Below are 17882 nucleotides of genomic sequence, written 5' to 3'. Positions count from 1 at the left end.
TTCTGTTCTGTACACATGGTAAGGTACCAATAACAAGAAATGTATTTGAGTTAAAGTCTACAAGTTGCATGATGTTAATCTCTTTGAGAGCAGATGTAAATGTTTTCTGAAGTGATGGACATTGTAGTAAATTATTGTTACTTTTCCCACAGATTAGACAATGAGGGTTTACAAGTTTTTGCCAATCTGCCAGGTGTGTTTAAAATGTGTGTACATATTTAGTAATAGGTTTTCAGCTCTCCACATTCCTCTTTTGTAATGGAGAAAATAGCTTTGCTGCACAGACAGTTTTTCATTATCAGAAGGCACAAAGAAGTAGTGATTGTTTGTGTTCAAACCTGTTATTATTACTCTATCTGTACACAAATTACCTCTTATTACATACATCAAGCTCCTGGAAATCTACATAAGCCTAAATATAGTCATGTACTCAAAATTTTTGCTTGCATCAGTCTTACCAGCATTCATTCCTTCCACATACTTTTCAGGTCTTTTCCCAGCTGTGTATTTCCAGCCTTTTTCACAAGGTGACGCATTTCCCCTACATGTCGTCAGCGATTTGGTCGTTCTACATGCACATTCCTTAAATAGTAATCAAGCCAAGGGGCTGATGTCACGTTACCAAACAATAACCAGATTTATAATTCAAAATATTACTGAGCTTCCAACACATGAAACTTCATATTGCACAAGGGAATTGAATATTTCAAAATAAGATTATGATGGCGTTTTTAAAACATCATCTAAATGAATTTCCAGTGAAAGTATTTTTGTTGCATAAGCAGTACTTTTACCTGCGTTCTTTAGAAATTACTGATGTAACAGAGACATCAAATTAAATAATGGCTTCTGACACGTTCATTTCTAACGCAATAAATCATTACTTTCCTATAGTAATATCAGTAGTTTTTATTCTGTGATTTTCTCACATTGTTTCTTCTTGTGTCATCTGACTTTCTTTTGTCATTGATGTTGATGTTGTATGATGTCATTATGTCACTCACAATGTCCATATCATTCCACAATGCTGTCACTGAATATTGTTTTGTGAAGACAATAGTTGTGAAGATTTAGTTGCTCTTGTTGATCTGCTGGCCTATGTTTCCCTGTAGAAATTCCTGAGTTATATAACCTTTGTTTACCTGTAGGATATCTGGTTCTCTGGTCAAGTTTACCAGACATGTCACATCTGACATACGGTTAGATTTGTGTTGATTCATCATCAACACAGAATTTGGAGTAAATAAGACAACAGTGAGAAAAAGTCACTATTTCTCTAGTTCAGTGGTAGGTTTTATTTACCTCACAGTATAAATCAAACTTTCTGCATGCCTTTTTCATGTTGGTAGTTTTTATAGTATTCTATCAGTTCAACAGTTATCCTTGGTTTGATCACTGTCAGAGCAGCTTCAAAGTGACGTGAATGTACAGTCTGACTGTCAATGTCTTCTTGTAGGGCAAACATGGCAGCCTCATGACACACAGCAGACACCTGAAATAAAAACATGAAACCTGGTGACAAGAAAAAAAATACATCACTTGTAACACAAAGACAAAACTCTTTATATTTCAGAACATTCCACGGGATAAGATTCATAGCCAAAATACCAAGCCTTGCAACACAAAGGCACAATGTTATACATTACAATAAAAGTGAACCCATCCCCTCCCCATTCATCCTCTATTGATCTCTTTTGTTGTGGTCAAGTGTGACATTTGTACTTTGGCCTATGTCCACTAAAATCTGATCAGATGAATAGTGCCAATATCACCTACATCTGTTGAAGTGTTTTATGAAATATCTTGAATATGTGTTTTTATTCAAAGACATCCAAAAGTGACCTTTGCCCTATTAACATTGTCAAAGACTACGACAATCAAATGAGGTTTACCTTACTATTGTGTGAACCTGTTATAGATGTAAACAATAGACAGATTCATGCCTGAATGCATGCAGAAAGTGACCACTATGTGCATCCTTAGTAAAAACACGATAAGAAGTAACATTTGTTTATACACAGTAAACTTACCTCAGCACCAGAGTAATTTGTAGTCTTCTTTACCAGAGATTCTATATCAACTTCTGTGTCCACTGGCATCTTGGCCATGTTGATCCTGAAGATTTCCTGTCTCGTCTTCATATCTGGTAGTGGCACATACAGAATCCTGTCTAATCTGCCGGGTCTCATCAGAGCCTGATTACAAGAGATACATACATATACAGGCAAGACTGATCACAGTAAATGAATAATGATAAACAGTATCAGAAGAAGCAACCGAAAGCTACTCCAGAAATAAGGGTATTACTGAAATTGGTTAAGGCTCCTCGTTAACAATTCTATTGGACACAAATTGTTACCAAAAGGCAATAATTCTGTCATCATCTTAGTATGACCTGTGTATACATTATCCTAGCTTAAATGAAAGCAAAGTTTGGATACAGATATAAATTTTAACAAAGGGCACTGACGCTGTAATAAAGGGGCTGCTGGCCCTGAATTTGGTACATTGATATCACCATAGTTTGACCAATGCTTACATCAATGATCCTTGTTTAAGTGTGGGCAAAGTTATGCTCTTGACATGAAAGGTTGGACAGAAAGACGGACAGATAGACATAATGGTGTAAATAGGGTTCCCCTAAAAATTTTCAGGGAGCAGAAAAGTACAGAAATAACAATACCATGTACATGAGACTGACAGAAAAGTAACGACTCTCCCCATCCACTCTTCTAACCCTCCCTTTCCCAAAAATTACTAACATATTGGAAGAATAGTAAAATCTAGGCCTGTTTTCTTACAGAAAATTTTGCAGCACGAACAGGATTAATTGGAATCGAGAAATAATCAAAATACTTTCTTAGAAATCAATATACAAACAGAAAGTGTTCAAGTTTGCTATATCATGTGAAGGCAAACTGAAGTCAAAATAACTTAATGATCATTATAAAACTATATGACTTTCTCAACCTTATCTATCATATCAGGACGGTTGGTGGCCGCGATTACTGTGACATCCTGTAAACTGTCCACACCATCTATCTCTGTCAACAGCTGGGCCAGCACACGATCACTAACGTTACTACCTCCTGAGGAACTGTCAAAAAACACAGCTAACAATCATCACATGATAACACAGAAAAGCTTACAATCATCACATGGTAACACAGAAAAGCTTACAATTATAACATGGTAACACAGAAAAGCTTACAATTAGCACATGGTAACACAGAAAAGCTTACAATTATCACATGGTAACACAGAAAAGCTTTCAATTATCACATGGTAACACAGAAAAGCTTACAATCATCACATGGTAACACAGAAAAGGTTATTATCACATGGTAACACAGAAAAGCCTACAATTATCACATGGTAACACAGAAAAGCTTACAATTATCACATGGTAACACAGAAAAGCTTACAATTATAACATGGTAACACAGAAAAGCTTACAATTATAACATGGTAACACAGAAAAGCTTACAATTATAACATGGTAACACAGAAAAGGTTATTATCACATGGTAACACAGAAAAGCTTACAATTATCACATGGTAACACAGAAAAGCTTTCAATTATCACATGGTAACACAGAAAAGCTTACAATTAGCACATGGTAACACAAAAAAGCTTACAATTATAACGTTTCAACACAGAAAAGCTTACAATTATCACATGGCAACATAGAAAAGCTTACAATTATAACATGGTAACACAGAAAAGCTTACAATTATCACATGGCAACATAGAAAAGCTTACAATTATAACATGGCAACACAGAAAAGCTTACAATCATCACATGGTAACACAGAAAAGCTTACAATTATAACATTTTAACACAGAAAAGCTTACAATTAGCACATGGTAACACAGAAAAGCTTACAATTATCACATGGTAACACAGAAAAGCTTACAATTATCACATGGTAACACAGAAAAGCTTACAATTATAACATTTTAACACAGAAAAGCTTACAATTAGCACATGGTAACACAGAAAAGCTTACAATTATCACATGGTAACACAGAAAAGCTTACAATCATCACATGGTAACACAGAAAAGCTTATTATCACATGGTAACACAGAAAAGCTTACAATTATAACATGGTAACACAGAAAAGCTTACAATTATCACATGGTAACACAGAAAAGCTTACAATTATAACATGGTAACACAGAAAAGCTTACAATCATCACATGGTAACACAGAAAAGCTTACAATTAGCACATGGTAACACAAAAAAGCTTACAATTATAACATTTCAACACAGAAAAGCTTACAATTATCACATGGCAACATAGAAAAGCTTACAATTATAACATGGTAACACAGAAAAGCTTACAATTATCACATGGCAACATAGAAAAGCTTACAATTATAACATGGCAACACAGAAAAGCTTACAATCATCACATGGTAACACAGAAAAGCTTACAATTATCACATGGTAACACAGAAAAGCTTACAATTATAACATGGTAACACAGAAAAGCTTACAATTATCACATGGTAACACAGAAAAGCTTACAATTATCACATGGTAACACAGAAAAGCTTACAATTATCACATGGTAACACAGAAAAGCTTTCAATTATCACATGGTAACACAGAAAAGCTTACAATCATCACATGGTAACACAGAAAAGCTTACAATTATCACATGGTAACACAGAAAAGCTTACAATTATCACATGGTAACACAGAAAAGCTTACAATTATCACATGGTAACACAGAAAAGCTTACAATTATCACATGGTAACACAGAAAAGGTTATTATCACATGGTAACACAGAAAAGCTTACAATTATCACATGGTATCACAGAAAAGCTTACAATTATAACATTTTAACACAGAAAAGCTTACAATTAGCACATGGTAACACAAAAAAGCTTACAATTATAACATTTCAACACAGAAAAGCTTACAATTATCACATGGCAACATAGAAAAGCTTACAATTATCACATGGTAACACAGAAAAGCTTACAATTATCACATGGTAACACAGAAAAGCTTACAATTATAACATTTAAACACAGAAAAGCTTACAATCATCACATGGTAACACAGAAAAGCTTACAATTATAACATTTTAACACAGAAAAGCTTACAATTATCACATGGTAACACAGAAAAGCTTACAATTATCACATGGTAACACAGAAAAGCTTACAATTATCACATGGTAACACAGAAAAGCTTACAATCATAACATTTTAACACAGAAAAGCTTACAATTAGCACATGGTAACACAGAAAAGCTTACAATTATCACATGGTAACACAGAAAAGCTTACAATCATAACATTTTAACACAGAAAAGCTTACAATTATCACATGGTAACACAGAAAAGCTTACAATTATCACATGGTAACACAGAAAAGCTTACAATCATAACATTTCAACACAGAAAAGCTTACAATCATCACATGGTAACACAGAAAAGCTTACAATCATCACATGGTAACACAGAAAAGCTTACAATTATCACATGGTAACACAGAAAAGCTTACAATTATCACATGGCAACATAGAAAAGCTTACAATTATCACATGGTAACACAGAAAAGCTTACAATCATAACATTTTAACACAGAAAAGCTTACAATTAGCACATGGTAACACAGAAAAGCTTACAATTATCACATGGTAACACAGAAAAGCTTACAATTATCATATGGTAACACAGAAAAGCTTACAATTATCACATGGTAACACAGAAAAGCTTACAATTATAACATGGTAACACAGAAAAGCTTACAATCATAACATTTTAACACAGAAAAGCTTACAATTAGCACATGGTAACACAGAAAAGCTTACAATTATCACATGGTAACACAGAAAAGCTTACAATTATCACATGGTAACACAGAAAAGCTTACAATTATAACATTTTAACACAGAAAAGCTTACAATTATCACATGGTATCACAGAAAAGCTTACAATTATAGCATGGTAACACAGAAAAGACTTTCACAAATCATGAAAAAATTCATATTAGAATCTCAGGTCAATAATGTCAAATTTGTACAATTTACACAAGAACAGTGATGAGTGAAAGGACATCATTTCTTATCAATGGTGATATTAAGTAAACATAGTTTTAAAGAGTCATGGAAATTAAATGAGAAATGAAGTCCTGATAACACTGTTACAATTCTACTGACTACACAAACATTGTATAAGGGGTGATTTGATCACACACTTGTAAACATTGTCCTCATCATTCATACATTATCTGTATCTCTTTTGTATCTTTTTTCAAATAAACATCCTCTTCCCCCTGTCCCATAAAGAATTGGGAGTTGCCCAGTGCCCATTTTTTTTTATTTAGCTAAAGTCTACATGACAAAAATTCTCAAAAAATTAGAAAATCTTTTTTGAAATCCTTCAACAATTACCTTCCTCTTTCAACAGCAAGAGCATCAATCTCATCAAAGAAAACAATGGATGGTGCAGCAGACCTGGCTTTCCTGAACAACTCTCTGACTGCTCTCTCTGACTCACCGACCCATTTACTGAATAACTCAGGACCCTATAAACATAACCAGTAAAACGTTGTCTTCAGATTGGTAGGCAGAAAGACTATATACCTATATCATAGCCAGTCAGAAATGTATGTGTGGTGTTTCAGTGACTGTACACTGTTACCATCACCAGACAAATCACCTGGGAAGAGTATTTACATAAAGTTGTGTGGGATAGTAAACAAGTTCTCTTGTCTGTTCCATCCAATACACTTGTTAAAGGTAATGTAAGAATTGTTAGTAAAATTAGGGGAAAAGAAAGGAGTTTGAAATATTTCATACATGCAAAAAAGTCCAGAATATTTTGGTTTTGTTAGATATACCCCTATCGTTATTCAAAATTTAAATCAATAGTTCTAATGCTTAAGTTTATGTTTTGATAGTTGTATACAACATAGACAGTCGGGTTTACTATCATTCTAGCAATGATGACAAAGATATGTTTACAACCAACTTATATAACGGCTGACCTTGACAGCCAGAAAGTTGAGTCCACTCTCCGTGGCTAGGGCCTTGGCGATCATGGTTTTAGAACAGCCTGGTGGACCATACATGAGAACACCTCTAGGAGGTTTGATTCCCATCCTGAGGAAGGCTTCAGGATGTTTCAGTGGCCACTCCACTGCCTGCTTTAGCTTCAACTTCACCTCCTCCTGACCTCCAACATCACTCCACAGCACCTAAAGGGTAAGAGGTCAAGGTCAGATATAATCATGTAACTCAAACATCACTTCATAGCACCTACTGGGTCAGAGGTCAAGGTCAGATATAATCATGTAACTCAAACATCACTCCACAGCACCTAAAGGGTAAGAGGTCAAGGTCAGATATAATCATGTAACTCAAACATCACTTCATAGCACCTACTGGGTCAGAGGTCAAGGTCAGATATAATCATGTAACTCAAACATCACTCCACAGCACCTAAAGGGTAAGAGGTCAAGGTCAGATATAATCATGTAACTCAAACATCACTTCATAGCACCTACTGGGTAAGACGTCAAGGTCAGATACAAATATGAAATTTTAACATCTCTCCCGAGCAGTTGTATTGTCAAAGGTCAAGGTCTGCATTTAAACAAGACTTGTAATCTTTATAATTGTTTAAAATTTGTGAATTTTTAGGCATTTTATGACATTCCTAGCTACTTTATAGTGTGATGTTTGTAATTTCTAACTTCTTTAGTCTAATGTTTTTGATTTCTAGCCAATAATGTCAGACATTTTGGATTTCTAGCCAATAATGTCAGACATTTTGGATTTCTTACCAGTCCATTTTTAGTGAATTTGACCTTAGGAAATTTGATCTTGATGCTTTCTAGCTATTTCAAGTCTGACCTTGATATCTCCAGCTGTTAAAGTCTGACCTTGATATCACTAGCTGTTGAAGTTTGACCTTCATATCACTAGCTGTTGAAGTTTGACCTTGATATCACTAGCTGTTGAAGTTTGACCTTGATATCACTAGCTGTTGAAGTTTGACCTTGATATCAATAGCTGTTGAAGTTTGACCTTGATATCACTAGCTGTTGAAGTTTGACCTTGATATCACTAGCTGTTGAAGTTTGACCTTGATATCACTAGCTGTTGAAGTTTGACCTTGATATCAATAGCTGTTGAAGTTTGACCTTGATATCACTAGCTGTTGAAGTTTGACCTTGATATCACTAGCTGTTGAAGTTTGACCTTGATATCACTAGCTGTTGAAGTTTGACCTTGATATCTCTAGCTGTTGAAGTTTGACCTTGATATCACTAGCTGTTGAAGTTTGACCTTGATATCAATAGCTGTTGAAGTTTGACCTTGATATCAATAGCCGTTGAAGTTTGACCTTGATATCACTAGCTGTTGAAGTTTGACCTTGATATCAATAGCTGTTGAAGTTTGACCTTGATATCACTAGCTGTTGAAGTTTGACCTTGATATAACTAGCTGTTGAAGTTTGACCTTGATATAACTAGCTGTTGAAGTTTGACCTTGATCTCACTAGCTGTTGAAATTTGACACAAAAGATAAATAAGCTGACCATTGGGATTTCAGATCTTTCTGTAGTTTAATATAACATTGGTCTTAACTTGCTGGTTAAGTTTGACCTTCGTATAAACTGACCTTGGGAATCTCTAGCTGTACCTCCCGCATGGCACTAGGCTGAACAGTTGTCATAGCAACAGCTATATCCTCCCTTGTAATGACAGCAGTCGGCTCTGTCTCTAGTTCCTCATGGTCACGAAGATTTCTCTTCACAGCATTGATACTGGCTGTCACAGAAATATTTAATAAGGCAAAGAAGTAATATAAATTGTAAAGAAAACTTAAAACATTTTGTTTTGTTTGTTTACACATCATATTTCTCCCAGAAGCATTGGATATCTAGCTGCAGCAATTCTTTGAGAAAAGATCCAACCAGTATTTTGCAAGAAATAGCAGCAACAAACTTTCATTGTCAAAATCCAAGATGGCTACCTGTCAGCAATTTTTTGTTTTTCTGGTTAGTCTTAAAATCAAATGGACACAACCATGGACCAAAAGGAACTCACAGATCAAATTTGAGAAAGGTCCAAAAAGATTGATAACAAACTTTCATGATCAAAATCCAAGATGTCAGTCATCTTGCTTATCTGATCAGTCCCAAAACCAAATGGGCACATGCGACTAGGGACCAATGGCACCTATACATGAAATCTGATCCCTCCAGTATTTCTCAAGGTCACAATAACTGAACATGTTAACAGATAGATGGGCAACAGAGGTTACCAATCTGATTATCAAGTCAAATGCAGTCTTCTTTCCTGAACCTGAAAATTGTAATTAATGTTCAAATTAACAAGAATTGTAGAAACATCTAGTGAGTCAACTTTCTTTCTACATCAATAGTGCAAAAATGTCACCTTGCTGACATACGTAGGCCAGATCTGCTCCAACATAGCCATGTGCTGTGTCAGCCACTGCAGTAAGATCAGCCACGCTTAGGGAATGGGGCACTGTGGACATCACACACTGTAATATCTGAAATTGTAATATTTTACAAAAATGCAAGTTATGATAATTATTAAAGTATAACTTCTATGTTTTCATTCTTTTTCATAATGGAATAACATGTAATTAATGGTGTAAACTTTATAACATAAAAATGTATTATATTCACACTTCATTTTTACCAGAAGCAAAAAAGTATGTAAATCAATGACACAAAATCTGAGATGTTTACAAGACTGTATGTCTTACTCACTGACCATAAACTAAGGTATTCCATCGGACAGTATACCTCAATCTATATTAGTCATTTACTTTGATACCCTCATGGTGTCATATGTTATTGCTTTTGGTGTCCTTGACACAGTAATGTTATTTGAAACATTTGATTTCTTAAAAGAACAAATTACAAATTTTACAAGAACTTTTTTTGACAGAAATAGTTCATCTTAGGAATTGTACAAATTTTAAGATATCGGAACAGGATAGCAAGACCTCCAGTCTATCTGTTGCTGTCGGAACGCCAATCTCTATCTCTCTGTCAAACCGTCCTGGTCTCCTTATGGCTGGATCAAGAGAGTCTGGCATACAACAAGCAGCAATCACCATCACAAAACATTTACTAGCCTGGAAAGTAAAACCATCAATAATCAGTGAAACTGATGAAAGCTCCCCAAAAAGAATTTATAGAACACAAAATTTTAACAAAGGTTCATAGTTCTGTAATCAAGGGGTTGCAGATCCTGAATTTGGTATACAGCACATTCTCTTGATATGACCACTGTATACACCAAGTTTCAAGATCCTAGTAAATACAAGCAAAGCTATGCTTATGACACAAAAGTTAAATAAAGGATCATAACTCTGTACTGAGGGGTCATGGAAACTTATTGGTAAAGACAAATAGATAACATAAAGAATGCAGTTAAAAAGTACCTTTAACATATTGCAAATAAATAAGTGGGATCAACTACAGGTCAAAATATTTACCTGTCTTCTCCTGTAATCTTCAGTATTTTTTATAACTTTCATAGAGGACATTAAAACATTATATCATTTAGGTACAGATTATGGATGCAATAATCAGCAGCATGTGAATGACTGGTGTACATGCCTTCTAAGTAGAAATAAGTTCTTCAATACAATAAATGATGGAAACAGAAATTACTGACATTAAATTTACTGCGAAGTATACTTACCCTGTCGATTCCATCCATCAAAGTGAGAAGTGTCGCTACAAGGCGTTTCTGAGACTCATTCTGTGAGGTATCTCGCCGTGGGAACAGGGAATCAACATCATCCATAATGATAATGGTTGGTGACCTGTAGAAACAGGGAATCAACATCATCCATAATGATAATGGTTGGTGACCTGTAGAAACAGGGAATCAACATCATCCATAATGATAATGGTTGGTGACCTGTAGAAACAGGGAATCAACATCATCCATAATGATAATGGTTGGTGACCTGTAGAAACAGGGAATCAACATCATCCATAATGATAATGGTTGGTGACCTGTAGAAACAGGGAATCAACATCATCCATAATGATAATTGCTGATGACCTGTAGCCTATACTTATATCACATAAACATTCATTTATTTTTCAACGATTGTGAAACAAGCTATCAGTTTACATTAAACACTATATAACCTGAGGTTACACAATGTGTGATTGTGGTATATGGTATCTCCTTTAGTGGAGTTAGCTATATTTAAAACAAGAGAACCAGAGGGATCTTGGAGCCCATCATTGTTTGATCTTTATTTGCTCTTTGAAAGTTGGATCTTTTCCCACAATACTCTTCTCTTCTCTCTTTTTGATCTTAAAGAAATTTGAACATTCCTTTGCAGAAAAAGCAATGATAATCTTTATCTGCCAAACCAAAGATGGTCACCTGGAAGCCATTTTGTTTTTTTCTGATCAGTCCCAAAATCAAACAGACACAAGTAGAGAACAAAAGAAATGTATGTATGAAATTTGAGAGAGATCCATACAGTCCTTCAGTCTTTACTAGGCACAATCAAAGATGGTAGACTGTTGACCATTTTATTTTCTGATCAATCCCAAACTCAAACAGGCATAACTAGGGATCAAGACACCATAGACATGAAATTTGAGATGTTTGAGTTCTCAAGAAATAGCGATAATAAACTTTCAAAATCAAAATTCAAGATGGCCGTCTGGCAGCCATTTTGTTTTCTGATTATATTATTATTATTATTATTATTATATTACATTCTTAATGGCCTGTCAACACATGAAAGTTTTTATGGCCATCAACTGGTAAAACACACAGCGATCCAGTTTTTCTGATCAGACCCAAAATCACACAGTAGCAATCAGGGACCAAGGGGCTTCTACGCTTGCAATTTAAGAAAGATCTACGCATGAATTCTCAGGAAATAAGAGTAGAGATAAATCATGTTGTGACCTTTCAGTTAGCAAAATATAACTTATAAATCATTGTTATTACACTAACAACCTTGTCAAATAGAACTTGTACAGACTTCAGGTATAAATAACACAGGAATATATATTATATAAGTATCCAACAGTGGTAACAAATAAATGTTTTTGACATCTAAATCCTCAGTGAATTTCTTCTAAATCAATTTCTCTCACATTCACAGGGGAACTCATTTTAAATATTCATCTGTACATGTAACCACAATATCTCCACAGTTTAATTATTTCCTAAAACCCAATTGTGTATAATTCTTATTTTAAGAATATCATTTGATTGATCATTTTTGCTTTCTTACCTTTCTTCTGCCTCTTTGAACACATTTCTCATATTTTCCTCCGACTCTCCATAAAACCTACAACAATAAAATCAAATTTCTGTTGTTCCTTTACTAGATGTAACAAAATAATAACATGTAACTGTTGTAGACTGTAATCACTTCAAAAAACTCAGCACAAAAAATGCAGCATCTATCTCATTGACCGCCATATCGAAAAACAAACTCTACTTACCAAGCTTTGCTGAAGATATTTGAACTTATGACTCTCATTATATTATGAACTGGTTTCTTAAGATTATAACTTTTTGAGATCACATTATTTACAGGAAAATATGTTATAGATTGAAAATGTGATCAACACTTCAAGTCCCCTTACTTGCTAATAATGAAAATACATTCGAGTAAAAACTTCAAAGATACTTTGAGTCCCCTTACTTGCTAATAATGTAAACACATTCGAGTAAAAACTTCAAAGATACTTTGTGTCCCCTTACTTGCTAATAATGTAAACACATTCGAGTAAAAACTTCAAAGATACTTTGTGTCCCCTTACTTGCTAATAATGTAAATACATTCCAGAGTAAAAAAGTAAAAGACAGTTTGAGTTCCCTTACTTGCTAATAATGTCGGAGGAGCAGATATCAATGACATGAACACCTAGTTGATTGGCAACAGCCTTCAGTAACATGGTCTTACCCGTACCAGAAGGACCAAAAAGGAGGATTCCTCTAGGCAGTGGCAACCCTGTAATGATATCAAAATGGATATTATTTATCAAATAACAGGAACTTTTCTGAACTTCAGGACTCCCAATTGTAAACCATATTTGATTCAATCCACATAAAACATCATGTAGAGATTGAAAAAGTATTATTTTCATATTTCTAAGATTACTGGTACACAGGAGGAATTAAAAATTACTCATATTACACACTCAACTTAACAACACTGGTACCAAAAAGGCTAACATTAAACTTCTACGGACTAGAACTCTATGTTGAAACAATCCATTTTAATCCTGCACAATTACTGGCCATAAGACTTGAACACTTCTGGAGAATGAAGGGGTAGATTTATCATCTCCTTCAAAGACAATATTTGCTTTGACAAGCCTCCAATCATATCAAATGTTACAAATCTCTTCTCCTGCGAAACTTTCTCTTGATCTGTGATTGGTTTAGAAATGACAACTCTTGTATTTGCAGTTATTTTATAGAATGTCTTTTGAATGTTTTTCAGAGCATTGTCGGTTGTGGTCTTTTGAGGTGTCTGAAAGTTTGCATCAATCAGAGATCGACTTTTCACATCTGGAGTACTAGAAGAGGAGGGAGAAGACACACTCTCAGTACTAAAGCTTTTGTTGTCAGAGCCCCTCAGTGGTGTAGATGTAACACTTGTGTCTGATTTGTCTAAAAAAGACAAACTAGAATCAGCAGATAGATCTAGTTCTGATAAATCTGTGGTCAGATTCTGTAGCCTGCTTTCAGCAGTGTCTGATTCTTTACATTGGACATGGACTTTCTCCTCACAAGCATTCCACGGACTGATCTCTGCAACCTGAAGTCGACATCTCTGTCCATAATAACACATGCTCACATCATTGCCAAGAGTAAAAGATCTTCCACCTGGTAAAGAAAACAAATTCATTTATATCAATTTTTTTAGTAAACATAAAGTCTGTTCTTTACTAATAAGCTGCAGCCCTAACCATCTCATTATGAGATATAAAAAGATATGTTTTGTATTCAAACCTGGTAATTGATTTGAATGAATGTATCTGGATACCTGAGATAATTAATGAAGGGTTAAAGGGCTGTAGAGTAACTTATAATCTATTTCTTGTATCACACCCTGATACAAGTATCTGTATATACCAAGATGTTATTATGTGGAATGTTTAAACCTAATTTGATTTCTTTGACTTTTATGAAATTTATATATTGAATTAATCATAATCAATAACATTAAACTACTAAAAGATTAAAACATTTTCGTTTTTTTTTCACAATTTAATCAAGTCATGATAAAATATCCAATGTCAGTTGTGCTGACAAAATCAAGCAAGTAAATTGGTTTGTTGGATTGCATCATCGAATATTCTGAATTTGGAAGATGTCTTATGTATGATCATAAATGTCTGTGGTGAAACCGAAAGTCACAATTGTCATTGTTTGGTTTATCAGTGTAGAGGATTTTACATAGTACTAACTGGAGATAAACTTGATTTCAGATGATAACTTGTACAACAAAGAAATACATTATACTCATCTCACGTACACAAATAAATATTACTCTAGAGATGTTAAACCTGTGTGCACATAAGAATGGGATCTTTAATTTGGTAAAAGTTATGAAGTGTTGGAAGAAAATGAGGAAAACTTCATTTTCTGTTGCAGAACTCAATGAATACATACACAAATGGTGTTTCAGGTATTTTTCAAATTGACCATCTCCCAACACGTCATTCCATTCTCTGAAGCAACAATAAGAAAACATTTTTATTTATCATTATTGCATGATCAAGAGTAAGAGCCAAAGTCATGAAGCTCAGTTATTTACAACTTTAAGATTACGTCATGGAAAGTTTCAAATTCAAATAACAATATGAATCAATACCACTTCATGACTGGGCAGCACAGTGGTAGCATATTCGTATTTCATCTACATCAGTTGGTATTCATCTTTCACCTAGACATTTGATTCCTGAAAGGGCATGGGGGCACCCTTCATCCACATGGTTATTTGGGCTTACTTCCACAGTAATTAAGACTCCTGTGCACTCCTTCCAGCCCCAATTACAAGAGTGATTAATACAGGCTTAAAGCCTGTTTCGCAATTGTTTTAAAATAAACAAAAGTTCATATTACTACCTATCCATCGAACCAGTTGAAAACTTGCTTTATTTAAGCTACCTGTAGAACTTGCACCTGTATTATTCACAACAACAAATTTAATTGAATATATAACATTGAAATATCAGTAACAAACAAAACGCTTCCACAATTAGCTAAACCTTTTCAGTACAAAATTATTGCATACCTCAGAAAAAATACTATTGCTAACCCAAGAACACAAAAGACTCTGACACTATAATCATACTATAATCCAATACTAAAACATCCTTATAGACAGATATAACAAAGCCCTCTCCAAATAAGTCACAGTTTAAAAAACATTTTGTCAACTTATTGTGATCAAGTATAGCGTATATGTACAACAGGATCATTTCATCACAGGCAAATTTTGTTGTTTGTTGTCCAAACTGGAATGTATAATTCCAACCATGTCCATTGTTTTATTGATGAAGAAAAAAAATCTAAAAACGTAATTTAATTCTCTATCTCAACAGAAATTTTGTAGATGATGAAATCTTAAGGTGAAAATTTGACAATGATGGAAAGAAAATGATGTCATGAAATGTTTTCCAAACTCTGTAGTAATTGACTTTACCTTGGTGACAACATCACATTAGCAGCCATTTGTGGTGCATCCTGGACAGCAGTGACTGTGACCAGATCTCCCAACTGTCTCCCTAATATAACCAGGGTGTCCTCAGGGACTTGTACAGTGCCTGGTGCCACTGAGGCAGAGGGCCACGCTATTCTGACATATCGCTCATCAACAATGCATGGCTTTCCAATTGAAAGGCCACACATCATCATGGAGCTTACATTCAGTAAGATGATGTCATCCCTCAGTTGACTTGGCAGACTTGGTCCTGTAATAAAGAATAATGAAAGGAAATACAATTTGAAATTAAAAATGTTTGCAGTTTCATTTCACAATAGGACATTGCAAAAACTGGTAGGATAATTACATTAAGTCTAAAATCCTGGCTGTAATTCTTTATTATTTAATATGGTGTTTCACAGAGGAATCAAACAGAAATGATTCTGATTACAGCATAGTGGTATAATAATTATTCTGCTATCAGAATTACATCAAGCTTACGATCCTAACTCAGTGACTGCAGTATAACTTTATTCCTTGTTTTAGCACCATCTCATAATAGATAAGGAATCACTAATTAGAACTATCCTGGTTGCAGCACCAATTGATCAACCTGGTTAAGTACCAGTTTTCAATTACTGTAAACAGATTTAATTTGGTGCAATCAAATTTTGGAGCATTGTCTTCAATTTTCTTTTAAGAAATGGGGTATAGGAACTAAAAGAAGGATGTTGTTTTACTTTGTTTGTGCCACGGCTTTGAAAGCTCCATAGGGGATATAGGTCTTGAATTCTTCAAGTTCCCTGTACTGCATTCACTACTGCAAATGGCAGCAGATTCCACTGTAACATTGTTCTGGGGCTGGAGGAGGAATATCTATCTGTGTCCTTTGTAGAAGTTATGGGTTTTAGTTGGAAAAGGTCTTGTGTTGGAGTCAGCTTGAGCGAGTATGTATTCTATTGCTACTTGTTAACACTGATGTATTGTTTCATTTTAGAATGTATATGCTTTGTTTTATCAGGTTTATCACCCCAGGAACAGCAAGGTTCACTTCGAGGTCGGGTTCCCACCTATTTAATCAGTGAAAAATGTAAAAGTGTCGCATGATTGACACAACTTCGACAACTTTGACCATTCCTTTTCTCGGGTAGCTCTTTCCTAAACACAAATGATGCCAATTCTTCGGTTGAGGTTACTTAGTCCCAAGTTTGGTGTTATAGAGCTAGGCTGGTAGTATCTGGTCCAATCACCTGTCCTTCCGATTGACACACTGCTATATAATTATATATTATTTAATCTTTAAAGTTTTACCCCGTATACTTTTGTTTCATAATAACACCATTAACCTATCTCTTTTAATTTCACTGTATTTATCTAGCATTACTTATTCATGTTTAGGCAGATGTTTATTGTACTCTATGTTTTGTTTGTTTCCTTTTCAGTGAATTTAATTTCCTCCTGCATATGAGAATATCCTATCTCAAGTCTTGTGTATGTAGAACTTATCGTAGCAGTCACTAATCTGACCATCCGTAATATTTCCTACACTAGTGTCAAAACCTGTATGTGACCTCTTCTGTATTTGATTACAAACAATATCAAATTAACCTATTCTTATGGAAGTCATAATATTAGTCTTTACCGTCAGCTTTATGGTAAGGGGAGATCACTCCATGCAATGTGTCATTCCAAATATATCCATGTTGAAATTGTTCCTTATCTGTTGTATTCTGGCACTCTTTGGAATGTTTTGACACGTCTCTTATGTTTATGATACATAAACATCGAACACATTGCTGCCATTCCAACTTTGGGGTCTTTGATTTTGGTGGCATAATAAAGTGTACGGTTTCACCATACGATATACATCTTGCAACCTGCTTTCACTTTGTCCACACGTGCTGTAGTCTCGTTGTAATATCGCGAGAATATATCAGTTTCATCGCAATTAATTTTCCATCGATGATTCTTTCCATTCTTATTGGATTTCGTCCGATATATTTAGCAATTAAATAGAAGAAACAAGATTTGGTTTACACCATTAATGTCATATCGTATATTTTAATCAAACATGTTTTCAATGAAATTCGTTAAGTCACGTGATATAAAACGAGAGTACGACGCCATTTTTCGGTATCGTATACGAACGTCTCAGTAGAAGTAAAC

General features: G+C 34.6%; 1 protein-coding gene across 1 annotated transcript; it reads right to left on the bottom strand.

Annotated features, from left to right (window-relative positions):
• Window positions 1-322: 322 nt before the first annotated feature.
• On the bottom strand, window positions 323-17564 carry LOC132563571 (ATPase family gene 2 protein homolog A-like). The gene is made up of 15 exons (XM_060228313.1): window positions 17359-17564; window positions 15717-15984; window positions 14681-14739; window positions 13301-13891; window positions 12881-13010; window positions 12285-12341; window positions 10715-10838; window positions 10011-10142; window positions 9431-9548; window positions 8652-8800; window positions 7013-7222; window positions 6417-6550; window positions 2971-3097; window positions 2031-2195; window positions 323-1492 (listed from the first exon to the last, which is right to left on the bottom strand). Exons 1-15 carry the CDS (start codon window positions 17549-17551, stop codon window positions 1316-1318), a joined length of 2634 nt encoding a protein of 877 aa, XP_060084296.1. The 5' UTR covers window positions 17552-17564; the 3' UTR covers window positions 323-1315.
• Window positions 17565-17882: the final 318 nt, after the last annotated feature.

Source organism: Ylistrum balloti, unplaced genomic scaffold (assembly GCF_031769215.1).
Source record: "Ylistrum balloti isolate Yb309-2 unplaced genomic scaffold, AGI_CSIRO_Ybal_v1 Utg371770, whole genome shotgun sequence".
Classification (NCBI taxonomy): domain Eukaryota; kingdom Metazoa; phylum Mollusca; class Bivalvia; order Pectinida; family Pectinidae; genus Ylistrum; species Ylistrum balloti.
The sequence above is the reverse complement of the archived record's forward strand: the minus strand, read 5'-3'. Positions and strand labels throughout refer to the sequence as shown.